The following is a 13,997-nucleotide window of genomic DNA, read 5'->3' on the forward strand; positions in this document are numbered from 1 at the left end:
CTGACATCGATGCACCAGTGAATTTCTCCAACACCATCTCCTTCATGTGGGGAATACAAATTCAAAGCAACAGAAATGATATGATAGAATTGTTTAAAGTTAAGAAAGGGTTGCACGGAGTAAATAGAAACAGACTGTTTTCAATGATGATAGAGCCTAGAATGATAGGACATAGATTTAATTTGAGAAAATCACAGTGTAACATATTAAAATCTCTGTAGAAAGGATGGGAATCCAGGCTAATAGTTAATTTTCTGTGTGCGAGAGGCTGACTGGCAGCCATTAACATTTCTCGCATTGCTGAGAGTGTTGTGCTCGCACTAGTGATGACAAGACTTAACCTTCTGCAACATGTTTATCGAGCAAATAATCAGCAAGATCAGGAAGTTTATTTGCAAAAAGGGAAACTGCGTGCATGATGCAGTTTAAAAAAAGAACTAATAGTGGAGTGATGAAATGTTACACTTTCATTTCTAATCATTCATCTGCTTCTCACCTGAACCTGTTGGACCATTTGCACATAAATTACAGCGAGTGCTGTTGGCCTTAGCATTAAATGAACATCAAATTGTGGCCCAATTTGGACCCTTTTTATCTGCTGTTAGTTTGCTGACTGCCAGTTTAGTATTGGCAGATTTATTTCATGATTTGAAGAAAGTGTTCTTCCCCAGAAGAAAGGTGTGTACACAAGAAGTTAAACCTTGGAGTTTGTTCCTTTGTTTTGCTGGATATCTTTGACAATAGGTCTTGAAACGCCTGTAAGTAAAACTTATCTATTTTTCTCAGCTGTTCAGTAATTCAGTAGCAATTTGTAAGATGTTGAGTTTTCTGCATACATTTACTTCTTAATACATTCAAATAAAAGTCATGCAAGACAAGGCTGCGCAGATGAAATAAACTTTCTGAGCATATTTGATCATGACTGCAAGCATCTCACATATGGTGTTGGCAGGGCTGGAGAGTGGAATGTTATTGCAAATTTTTGCACCAAATATGAAGGAGCATTTACCATTTTACTTACCATTCCTAGCGTCAGCCCTGACTTGAGCAGCTATGCTAAAGGTGAGGTGAAGGAAGCATAGAGGCTGTATTCAGAGCACTGAGATGCAAAGTGATTGGAGCAGAACTTCCATCAGCTGGTGGCAATGATGAGGGAGGCAACTGAGCAAGGTAGCTTGAAAAGTTGGGTGGTCAGAATGGAAAGGTGTCTTTGTGGGAGCAAGGCCTTGTAGTGGGAGAAGGATCAGACGGACAGTCAGATGCAAAACACAGGCTTAATCCTAGTAAATGCCCTTACATTTACAGCATGAGTGAGCCGGATGGTAGTACTATGACTGAGACTATCTTCCATTTCTAGATTTATTTATTAAATTCAAACTCCATTGGCTGTTGTAGTGGGAATTGAACCCATGACCCAATGCTTGTCGTTCTGGTGCAGAGGCATTACCAGCACCATCTTCCCCTAAAGTGTAGCACATTCATCATGGTAAAATATCCTGAAGTAGGTAATGAAACAGTATGAACACCGCTGAATGAAAGGGGATATGTTAGCTACGGTGAGCAAAACCTTGGCTAAAGAGGAGAGTAATGGTAAGAGAGGAGGAAGAAATTCCAGAACACAGCTCGATACAGATGTAGACACAGTTACCATTGTGAGGGTGAAGGATGTCATGGAGATACAAGAAGCCAGCACTGGAGGATCCGCACCTTTCTGAGGGCTGATTGTTGAGAGGATGTCATACAGGAAAGAGAGGTACAAAGTGACAGAAGGATTTGAACACAAGGATGTGAACCTCAAACCTGAGGCATCCTTGGACCTGGAGTGAAAGTAGGTGAATGAGACTTGGAATAATTTAGGATAACAAAGCATTGGGTGTGAAATAGGAACATGAGAGCAACAACCTAAGAACTGAATTCAACCGCGGCAGCGCCTTTTCACTCTGAGGATGGGATTTAGGTCCGGGACGGCCCATCATAGGGTCTTTTAGATCTTTTCCATTATCTACAAACAACTTCGTGTGTATTGGTTATGTTTCTTCCAGCATTGCAGAATGCTGTCTTCAGTATAAATTAATACAGAGTTCACATCACTTGCACTGTTACAGATTTACCATCATTTGAAGCATTACTGCAGTAGTGACTTGTAGCATATGAAGAAAATGAATTATAGCTGGAATGATATAATCCTCCCAAGTACTTTGCCAGTGTGTGCTTTTCTTCATATCTTAACTTGACGGTATGACACTGTCCGCCATTAGCTCACCAAATCAATTCTCTTGTGGTAAAGGTTATCAACACAAATGAAGCATTTCTCTACATTGTGTTTAGAAATTCTATGAAAACTCGTTCAAAAAATTGATCCGAAGCACATTTTAATGTGGTATTTATTTTGAACACTGTTGATATTATAAGTGATTTGGACAATTACAATATCTTCATTTTGTCAACTGCGACTGAACAGCTTGTGGCGTCCTTGCAGTTTTGGTGGTCACTCTATTGCCCTGGAAACTGCATGTAGAATGAAACTGATTCCCCGTTCTGATGGCTGTACTGACAGGTTCATTGGAAGGAGGGTGTATTTTTTGTTGCAATGGGGATTATAATTCCTCGTCCTTGACTATGTCATTTTATGATTGTCAGGAAGTGATGATTTCAGTGAGTTACCTCTAAACGCACACGTGTTGCAGCTTTCTGCACAAGATATTTATGTTTCTGAGTGAAACATTGTAAATGTGTCACCCAAGGAGCTGCACAGAACAGCAAGTTTGGTCCTTGATGTGTTTTGAGTTTCCTGACCTAACCTGAGGGGACAGTTGGGTTGCTGACAGGTAAAAGTCCCTGTGCAGACAAAGTTCCATCTTCACACTGCAGGTTTCTTCTCTGTATGGCATTAGCATTGTATTAAACGGGACAGATTCAAATCAAATCTTACATCCTTCAAGCCACCACAGTCTGTATTCTCATGGCCTAGCGTATGCCTAACTCAGTTATTATCAAGCCAAGGGACCAACTTTGGTTCAATGAGGTGTATAGGAGAACATTGCAAGAGCAGCACCATGCATGTCTGTAATTGAGGTACTAACCTGGCAAAGCTGCAACATGGGACATACCTGCATACTAAGCAACAGAAGCAGCATGATGGAGATGAAGCTAAACAATCCCACAACCAACAGATCAAATCTAAGCTCTGCAGTCCTGCCACAGTCAGTTGTTAATTTTTTTTTTTAATTCACTTGTGGGACATGGCCAGCATTAACTGCCTGTCCATAGCTGCCCTTGAACTGAGTGGCTTGCTAGGCCGTTGAGAGTCAACCAAGTTGCTGTGTGTCTGGAGTCACATGTAGGCAAGACGAGGCGAGGATGGCAAAATGCAAGTTTGACCATCTGCCACAGTGGGATTTGAACCCAGGTCCACAGAACATTAGCTGAATTTTTGGATAAATAGTCCAGAGATAACACCAGTAGGCTGTCACCTCCCCAACAAAGGAAGGAGAGAGTTCACAGCATCCCAAAGCCGTTGACCCCTAACTGTCTCCTGGGCAATTAGGGATGGCTACTAAATGCTGGTCCATGTCTTGTGAATGAATATTTTAAAAAATTATGAACAATGGAGAATAGGCTGAACTGGTTGCAACTACCTTCAGCCAGAAGTGTTGAGTGGATGATGCATTTCAGACTCCGACGTTTTCAGCATCACAGATGCCAGTCTTCAGTCAAGTCAATTAGTCCTCCACGTGATATCAAGATAAAGCTGAGTGCACTGGATAAGGCGAAGGCTGTGTGTGTTAAGAACAGCATGACTGTGGTATTTTCTGAAGAAGGGTCTAGACCCGAAACGTCAGCCTTCCTGTTCCTCTGATGCTGCCTGGCCTGCTGTGTTCATCCAGGTCTACACCTTGTTATCTCAGATTCTCCAGCATCGGCAGTTCCTACTGTCTCTGACTGTGGTATTCAAGTCTTGTCCTTTAGAACTAGCTGCATCTCCAGTCAGATTGCTCCAATTAAACACTGACATCCACCTAGCAACGTGGAAAATAACCCAGCTATACACAAGAAGAGCAGGATAAATCCAGTCCAGCCAATTTCTGTCCCATCCATCTGCTCTCAATCAAAGGCAAAGTAATGGACTCTGTCATTGATAGTGCTATTAAGTGCCACTGACTCATTGATAATTTGCTCATTGACCCTTCAGTTTGGCCTCTGCCAGGGCCACTCAGCTCCTGACCTCATTACAGCCTTGGTTCAAACATGGACAAAAAAGCTCAATTCCAGAGGTGATGTGAGAGTTACAGTCCCTGGCGTCAAGGCTTTCATTTGACCAAGGGCAGCATCAAGCAGCCCGAGTAAAACTGGAGTCAGTGGGAATCAGGAGGAAAAGTCTTTTCTGGTTGGAGTCATACCTGACACATAGGAAGCTGATTGTGGTTGTTGGAGGTCAGTCATCTCAGCTCCACGACATGGAGGTGTACCTCAGAGTAGTGTGCTAGCTCCAAGCATCTTTAATGACCTTCTCTCTAAAGTCCAAAAGCAGGGATTTTTCGCTGGTGTTGGACAGTGTTCGATACCATTTGTAACTTCTCACATATTGAAGCATTCCGTTTCCACAACCAGCAAAACCTTGACAACATTTCAGCTTGAGACGATAAGAACAAGTAAGATTCACACCCTGCAGGTGCTGGATAATGACCATCTCCTCCTATAAGATGTAGGAGCAGATAGAGTTGTACAGCATGAAAACAAATCCTTTGGTCCAACTCGTCCATGCCAATGTAGACCATTCAGCCCATTGAGTCTGCTCTGCCAGTCAATGAGATCATGGCTATTCTGATAATCCTTGCCTCCACTTTCCTGCCTTTTCTCCACAACACTTGACTCCCTTATTGATTAAAAATCTGTCTCTCAGTCTCGAATATACTGAACAACCCAATCGATACAGCCCTCTGTGGTAAAGAATTCCACAGATTCACTATCCTCCGAGAAGTTCCTCCTCATCTATAGATGATTTTCTATACTTAGATCTGCATAATCTATACCACAGAGAGTCAGGTTCTTGTTGAGACAGATATTTTGAAATGCATTAACGGCACTGTTTACACTGCTACAATATCACAGACTTGCACATAGTCTGTTTTCTGTTCTTACTGATGTTACTGTTACATACCCATTGCTGACCGACTGCAGACTCTCGACTGAGTTCATTATACACAGAGAGTCACTGAAGGTGTGACAGGAGCTTTGATATCATACATGATGTCACAACATGTGACTTTAACTGTCTGAAATGTACAGGCCTGTCTGGCTTGGAATCAATATCATTAATACAATTAAGGGAAGAGGTCAGAACGTTGGAAATGTCAAGTTTCATAGTACAGTACATTTACTGCTTTATCCTCAAGCCTCCTGAGACACACCCTCAAAGAAATCCATCAAATTCAATTGACCTGATTGCTACTTTATGAACTTGTTTTTACCATTTACCATTTATCACTGTTAAGCACGTTAAGGTCAGATGTGTAACTGCTTAGATCAGGCTTGATGTTAATATAAACTGGATTATTTCTGAACAACCTGTACAGAGATATTATTTATACCTTCTGGAACAAGTGAGATTTAAACTGGGCCTCCTGGCTCGGGGATAGGAACATACGACTTTACCACAAGATGCTTAGACTATCCACTATGAAAAGTGATGGCATCAGTGTGGCAGCAGTAACAGCAGGTTGTGTTACACTTCACCTTCTTCATTAATTACATTCAGTGGCAAGGCAGTTCAACATGTAGCTGTTCAGAGGCTTGTCACCCAAGCACTTAAACATAACATGTCACTGCTTATTTCAAATTTATGGGCAGTGTTAAGTTAATATCATATTTCAAATAATCATGAAAATAAATTACGATTAACAAGAAATTAGCCACTTGACCTTTACTAAGTCTTAATTTGTTTTTGCTGAGAACAAGAGGGGAAAAAATGAAAGATTTATTTAAGGATCCTGAATTTCATACTGTAGTAAAATTTAAATAATGTGGTTCAAAGTCATACTGCACCTAAATTTTAATTGGCATTTTGAGTGTGTGGTGTAACCAGTTCTTCCAATAATGATATTCATGACAGTGGAATAAAAGTGGTAGGAGCTCTAAGTGAAGCTGTAAATCAATCACTGCTCTTCCAATCTAGAGTCTGGATTAATGTTTAGGAAATGGAGAATTCCTGTTCCATGTCTGTACATAAAGATCCCATCTGAAACGAAGGCGTCGTCCTATGACGAGAGGTTAAGTAAATTGAGCTGATGTTCTTTGGAGCTCAGCAAAATGAGAGATGACCTCATTGAGTTGCACAAGATTCTGGCTTGAAAGGGTAGACACTGAGAGATTGTCCCTTGTGTTATAGATTCCCTGACCTGCAGAAACAGTGTTTCAGGATAAGGGACTGATCAACCAGGGTTGAGATAAGGAGAAATTGCTTCACGCAAAGTGTTGTGAATCTTTGGAGTTCTCTCCCCCAGAGTGTTATGAATGCTCCATCATTAAATGTGTGGGATGGATTGCTTTTTAGTGCCTCAGAGAATCGAGCTATATCGGACCCAATAAGCCTGCTAAACCATCTAATATGATCAAAGCTAATTTTGGGCTTCAACTCCACTTTCTGCATACCAATGCCTAATCTCAACTGTGCCAACTAGAAACCAAATGGAAGCCAAGTACTTCCCCAGGCAACAGAAGGTTAAACTACAGATCGGCCATTGTATTAATGAATTATCAGTACAACTACACAAGCCATTGAGTTGGAGGCAGTGTGGGATTTATAGCCTGACTTGCAGTAAAAGGTCTTTTTCACTGTAAAATTGTTGCATGATGTAAGTTATGTTAATATTGGGCTCACACTCAGTCGACTGAAAAGCTTCATTCTATGTCACACCATGCAGCGTAGATGGGGGCCATATAACCCTTTGTGCCTCTGTCAGATCTTTGTAAGTTCTACTTAATTAACCTGGTCTAATGACAACTCATATCTAATGAGTTACTATTGGCCTTTTCAAATTTAATCCCCATTCTTAAGAAGGTGAGTTATTTTTACTTGCACTGTGAAAAACAGTTGATGCATTGGGTCAATAGCCTTTTAATAGAACTGAAAGATATCAGCACTGATCGACATTGAAGCAAGTATAGAGATTGGGAGAAGGGCATCTAAGAGGAGGATGTGTGGGCAGGTGTTTGAGGTGAGGCCTCCTACTGGTACATTTCCTGCTGTGAACTTGTGCAAAAGCTATTCAACTCTTCAAATCTTCCTTATTCTGTTGAAAGTTTATAAACCTGATTCGTTAATTCTGTTTCTGTCTCCACGGATACAACCTCACCTGCAAAGTATTTCTAGAATTTTATACTATTGTTTCCAAATTGTTTTTTGCATTATTTTTGATGTGGACATTATTTACCTTTATGTGAAAATATTTGACCTGGTTGTGGTGGTGACAGGGGTGGAACAGGAGTTATGGAGGCTTTCTTTGAACATGCTGTGGAGTTTTACCCCAAGGTGTTAGTGAGTATTTTTTAAATAGGATTGGCAGCCAGAAAGCCAGTAGGCCTGTCCTTTAGGTGAGGAAGGCTCAGGAAAAAGACTGGAACCTAACAGCGGGTAGGTTTGTTAGATTTTTGGGGTAAGTGGTCAGGTGGGATATTTAATGGGTACAGATGATGTGACAAAGGGTCGGGGAGAGCTGGAGATTGTAGGGTAGATTGGGACATGTGAAAATAGACACTGAAGGAGAGTGCCTGGTGATTTTTGGAAGGGATGGGAGTGTTCTAGGAAAGTGCAGAGGGATACGGGGGGGGTGGGGGAGGGTGAGGATATGGGGCTGTGCGCTCATTACAGGCTTAGTTTACTGGACTTGGAGGAAGCACTCATTGTTCTCCTGATCCTTAAGCAGTGCTTTAGAGACAGTTATCCGAAGGGGATGATCTTTCTTGTGGGTTTTACCTGACAGGTTTCCCAAGTTGGTGAGGGAAATCTGGCTAGCATGGGTTGAACAGAGATTCCCTGTTAAAATGAAGACAGACAACCTTTACAATGTTTCAACAGCTCCCTGGGGTTAGATAGGTCTCTATCTTGCACCCCTCCAGCTCTTCATTCTGTGTCTGTTAGAAGTGGACTAAACCCAAACTCACTCATTTTCCAATGGAGTTGATATTAGCATTCTAACTGCATGTCCATGGTGATGTAACTGCTTTCTTTCTGTATGCCTGCTGTTGTTTGGCTGATAATGAATGAATTCTTTTGCCAGAATTGAACACGACTGCCAAAATGTTGCCTGATTGCAGTGTGACAGGATTGGTATGGATTGTAATTGCTAAACATGTTTTCTTCCCAGTCTCAGTTTTTGAATCTCTGTTCTATTCACCTAGGTTCAAACTGGTCACCAAGAAAAGAAATATGTTATTGATTTTGTATAATTAGTGTCACTGTTGCTGATAAAGCTTAACTGACAAATGAGGAATTAGTGTATTGTAAGCATAGCAGATCAGCAACATACTAACAACTTGTATTTTAATGATTTCCTGAAGATTTTTTTTCCTATCATTTGCGATTTACTGGTTTCACAGTAACATTAGCTCCATTCTGAGACAGGTTGCGTTAAAACATTGTCTGTTTACAGAGTGTGGAACCATATTGGAAGACTAGAGAAAGCTGGAAAGAATTTACAGAGTTTGGTATTGCTTTCATCTTTCTTGCTCCCTTCATAACAGCTGTACAGGGACCAATTAAACAGTTACTTTGGAGGGGCAACATGTCCTCTTGAGCCTTCTGAGAAAGTACACATCTACCTAGAATGTAGGATCAGAAATGTGCTTACAATAATTCAACATTATGTAACGATGAGTGATATTTTTCTTCAGAGAGAACATGGGAGTAGTCTAAGAAATGTAAATGTATTCACACAGTGGTTTAATAAAGATTAAAAATTTAAAGCCAGTGAAGAGAGGAAGTGGTGAACACTCTCATGATATAGAGCAGAGAGTATAACCTTGTATTTAACATTGACTTGATCTTCGTGCCACTGCATAGCAAAAAATGGTGACTATTTGACCATCCATATTTGCACTAGTTTAACTCTTAATTTTAAGGAATTTACTCCCGTCCCCTAAACATGGCTTAGTGTAGAAAGGATACCTCTGGTCCAAACAATTCATATGTTCAGCATCTGTTACACTGATATAATGTATTCCCATCCAGGATTCAGAACAATGAATAATGTTCAGTATTCTGCAGATGTTCTCAAAGTTTGCTTTTTGCCTTGTTTCCAAAATGTGCAAAATATGTAGGTGAGGAAATGAGAACCAAATGAATGCATGCTGAATTTATTGAGACAGAGTTTTGTGTTTCAGGAGCATCTCCTTGGAGGCTGGAGGAAGCTTGAAGGAGGACTGATTCATAAGGCGCTGAGTGACCCAGAGAAAGTGGCATACAGACAGACACTGGTCCAGTTGTTGGCCCATGCACTTGGCCTGGCAGGATCCAGTAACTCCACAGATGGCTATAACCCAGAGGCATTGGTTAGAGAGATGGAGGTAAAGTAATAGAAAGATGGGTCAATGTTTATGTTTTTGTGTGTGAAAAGTCAATGATTTCTTTTCAAAGTTAAATTACGTATTGAATTGTTTGATAATGTCCATTCTGAGGCTGTGATTGGGAGCTGCTCTGAAACCTTGATAAGTGCTAGTAACTCTCTGAAAATGAGTAAGCCATCATAGCCTAGAATAATTGCAGGGGTACGTGAGGCCATGTGTCATGGGGGGCCTTATGTACATTGCTTATAGATGGAGTGGAGTAAGTGACTTTTTACATCACAACTTCCTCCACACTTAACCTCTGCAGAGCAGTATGTACCTCATGACTGTAGGAAGCTTGCGAGACAGTAAAAAAAATGCTGGGATTGGCCCAATAATAAATCATTTAACACAACAGGTTACTGCTGTAATAACAGAGTCATATGTCAACCAATTTCTGTAAGCCAGGTGGTTTTTTGATGACTGAATGCTTCATCCTGTTGATCAGTCACATGAGTTATTTAGGTTTGAGGGCACTGAGGTTTTGTCCCTATCCCCACCTCTTCATTACATCAGAATGCAGAGTGTGATTTGATCTCCATTCAGTAAATACGTCTTTCATGTGAGATCATTTGTATTGATGTAAAAGAAAATAATGCCTTTGTCAAAAAGAAATCGTGTTTCACCAATTTATTGGAACTGCTTAAAAGTGTAACCTGCACTATGGATAAAGAGGAGCCTGTAGTCATACTGTACTTGGATTTCCAGATGGCATTTTAACAGTTGCCACATCAAAAGGTTACTGTGCAAAGTACAAGCTCACTCAAGGTGTAGGTGTCTGGCATACTGGCATGAGTAGAAGATTGCCTGGGTGGCAGAAAACAAAGAGTAAGGCAGCTTTTATTACCCATCCCTAATTGCCCAGAGGGCAGTTCAGTGTCACCCACGTTGCTGTGGGTCTGGAGTCACATGTAGGCCAGACCAGGTAAGGATGGCAGTTTCCTACTCTAAAGGACATTAAGTGAACCAGATGGGTTTTCCGACAATCAACAATGGGTTCATGGTAATCATTAGGTTCTTACTTCCAGATATATTTATTGAATTCAAATTCCACCATCTGCCATGGTGGGATTCGAACCCGGGTCCCCAGAACGTTATCCGGATCTCTGAATTAACAGTCCAGTGATAATACCACTGGACCATCGTCTCCCCCCTAGACTGGATAATAATCTCCAAATAATGGAGATTCATATGGATAAATGTGAAGTTGTTCACTTAGGCATGAAGAATTTAAAAGAAGTATTACCTAAATAGAGAACTGTTTCAGTGTTCTGATGTGCAGATGTTGCTCTAGGTGCTCTAGTGCATGAGTCACAAAAGTTACACAGATATAACAACTCATTAAGGCTAATGGAATACTATGCTTTATTATAAAAGGAATTGAACATAAAAGTAAGCATGCTATGCTTCAGTTACACAGAGCACTGGTAGAACCACGTCTTGAATACAGAATGCAGTTTTGGTCTTATTTAAGGAAGGATGTAAATATATTGGTGGTAGTTTAGAGGAGGTTTACTAAACTGATATCTGGTTGTCTTATGAGGAATGGTTGGACAGAGTGACCCTGTTTTCACTGGAGCTTAGAAGAGTGAGGTAACTTGATTGAATTATGCAAGATGCTAAATGGTCTCAACGAGATGGATGTGGAAAGGATTTTTCCTCTTTATGGGTGAATCCAGAGTTAGGAACTGTGTTTACAGATCAGGAATTGCCCATTTTAAGGTAGAGAAGAAGAGAAATTATTTTTTCTGAGAGCTGTGCAACTTTGGGACTGTCTGCCTCAGAAAGTGGTGGAGACAGAGTAATTGACCTTTTTTTAAGACAAGTGGATAAATCTTTTTCAGGCAAGGAAATGAAAAGTTATTGGGGACAACTGGGAATGTGGAATTGGAAATACAAACTGATCAGCCATGATCTCATTGAAAGGTGGAGCGGGTTTGAAGGTCTGAATGGCCTGTGTCTGCTCCCAGTTTGTGTGCTCATATGAAGAGAGAGAGTTTTGATGGCCAAGGCTGTCTAAGTTTGGGTTCATACAGGGAGTTAGCTGGTTCAGGACCCTGACATCAACAATGATGAGCAACAAATACAGACCTCACCATTAATGCCCAAATCCATAGATCAATTGAAAAAAATAGTGCTCTCCTCACACTTTTGTGTTGCGGAAATTTTGTCAACTTGCTGATGAATATTAAGATCCTTGCACAATATCATCAACACTGTCTTTGTAAGATCCTGCGAATCAATTTAGAGACTGAAAAGCAAACAATAGCTTGCTCATGTTATGAGTGAATTCCTCCATTTTCATCTGTACTTAAAGACTTAGTGTCATTGGTTGTTTACAAGCGTCAGGCTTTCACCTTTACTGTATAATATCCAATTGTGCTCCAGGCTTATAAATACTAAATCTCTTCATTGTATATACTGGGAACTGTGATCCTGCCTCATGAGCATTGTCATATTTTCCAGATGAGTACACTAGTGTACAGAGGCAAACTGTGAGAGCCATTACATTACATTGCATTGATGAGTATAATACCATTTTTCCAGGGAGCAGTAATGATCTTTCGCTCCTTGTAACACAAAAAATAACAACCAGTATTCACTCTGCTCCTGAAGCATGCTAACTTTGGAAGTGAGGCCATTTCATCAAATTCCATGGAATTGTTCGGGCACATGGACCTTTTATTTGTTCAAAAGCCAAAAGAGTGCTCGGGACTTTTCTCAAAGTTGTCACATTTCTTGTCCCCAACATCAGTACTGGATGAAAACCGAAAGAACTGCGGATGCTGTAAATCAAAAGCAAAAAGAGAAGTTGCTGGAAAAGTTCAGCAGGTCTTGCAACATCTGTGAAGAAAAAAAAAATCAGAGTTAACGTTTCGGGTCTGCTGACCCTTCCTCGGAACTTGGCATGCCTAGAAGAGATGTGGCAGTGAGTTAAATATTAAATAAAAACTGAAAGAACTGGGTGAGCAGATATGCCTTCTGATTGAGTACTAGTTAGACTGAAGACATGTGTCTCATGCCTGGTCACAAGTCTGTTCCTTCGTCATGGACTCCATTCCTCCAACTAGCAATTATCTGAGACTGAACTAGCTTGTTTGCAACATTTTTTTATTCACTCATGAGGTATTGGTATCACTACTGGCCAGCATTTATTACCTGTCCCTTTCTGCCCTTGAGATGGTGGTAGTGAGCTGCCTTCTTGAACCATTACAGTCCATGTGTTGTAGGTAGAACTTTCATGTTGTTTATGATCCCAAGATGAGCTTACAATCATATATTCATGCCGTAACTAATACTGCTTATATTCACCTTTTGTGACACCTGTCTCTTGGCGTCTTTGCTGCTGAAACCCTCCACCACTACTTTGTTTCTTCCAGACTTGATTACTCCAGACATTCCTTGCTGGCGTCCCATTTCCCACTGGCCTTGGAGTTGAGGTCAATTCAGAACTTTTCTGCCATTTTGTTTTTGCTCATGGGATGTGGGCCTCACTAGCTGCCCATCCGTAATTGCCCAGAGGGCAGTTAAGAGGTACCCACATTGCCGTGGGTCTGGAGTCACATGTAGGCCAGACCAGCTAAGAATGGCAGATTTCCTTTCCTAAAAGGCTTCAGTGAACGAGATGGGTTTTTATCATTACTGATGGTGGTTACATGATTGTCATTCTAGATTTTTATTGAAGTCAAATTTCACCATCTGCCATCTACTCCCAGAACCTTAGCCTGAGCCTCTGACTTAGTAGTCTAGTGACATTACCATCATGTACACCATTGGCAACAATGCCTTCAGCCACTTATATAAAACATGGGAATAGAAGTAGCTCATTCAGCCCATCGAGTCTGCTCTGTCTTTCCCCTAGGGCCCATGATTCCATTACTGTTTAAAAATATGTCTATCCCCAGCCTTGAATATACTTAACAATCCAAACTTACCGGCCTTCTATGGTAAAGAATTCCGCACATTCTGAGAGAAGAAATTCCTCCTTGTCTCTGTCTTAAATGTGGGACCCTTATTCTGAGATTATGCCCCCGGTCCTAGATTCTCCCACAGGGGTAACAACTTTTCCCATCTACACTGTCAAGTCCCAAAGAGTCTTGTATGTTTCAGTAAGGTTGTCTCTCATTCTACTAAGCTCCAATGAACATAGACCCAATCTGCTCAAACTCTCCTCAAGAGACTGTGTTCTGTACCTGGTATCAGCCTTCTCTGGAATGCCTGCAATGCTACTAAATCTTTCTGTAGATAAGGGGCATAAAACTGTTCACAGTACTCCAGTTGTTGTCTGACTATCTTAAGCTTTGAAATTTCCTTTTGTAATCTCTCCATTTCTTTAATTGTCTTTTCTTCTTTAAGGTAGTTCTTAAAAACTTCTTCACCAAGCTAACACACAC

The 13,997-nt window shown here is 40.9% G+C and overlaps 1 protein-coding gene across 1 annotated transcript in view; it reads left to right on the plus strand.

Annotated features, from left to right (window-relative positions):
• Nucleotides 1-13,997, plus strand: part of abca2 (ATP-binding cassette, sub-family A (ABC1), member 2) — a 402,151-nt gene that overhangs the window by 210,650 nt on the left and 177,504 nt on the right. Inside the window, exon 8 of the mRNA XM_048613349.1 lies at nucleotides 9,382-9,564. Within this exon, the coding sequence (XP_048469306.1) occupies nucleotides 9,382-9,564 (183 nt within the window). The remainder of the gene's footprint in view (nucleotides 1-9,381; nucleotides 9,565-13,997) is intronic.

This window comes from Rhincodon typus, chromosome 28 (genome assembly GCF_021869965.1).
Source record: "Rhincodon typus isolate 14 chromosome 28, sRhiTyp1.1, whole genome shotgun sequence".
Classification (NCBI taxonomy): domain Eukaryota; kingdom Metazoa; phylum Chordata; class Chondrichthyes; order Orectolobiformes; family Rhincodontidae; genus Rhincodon; species Rhincodon typus.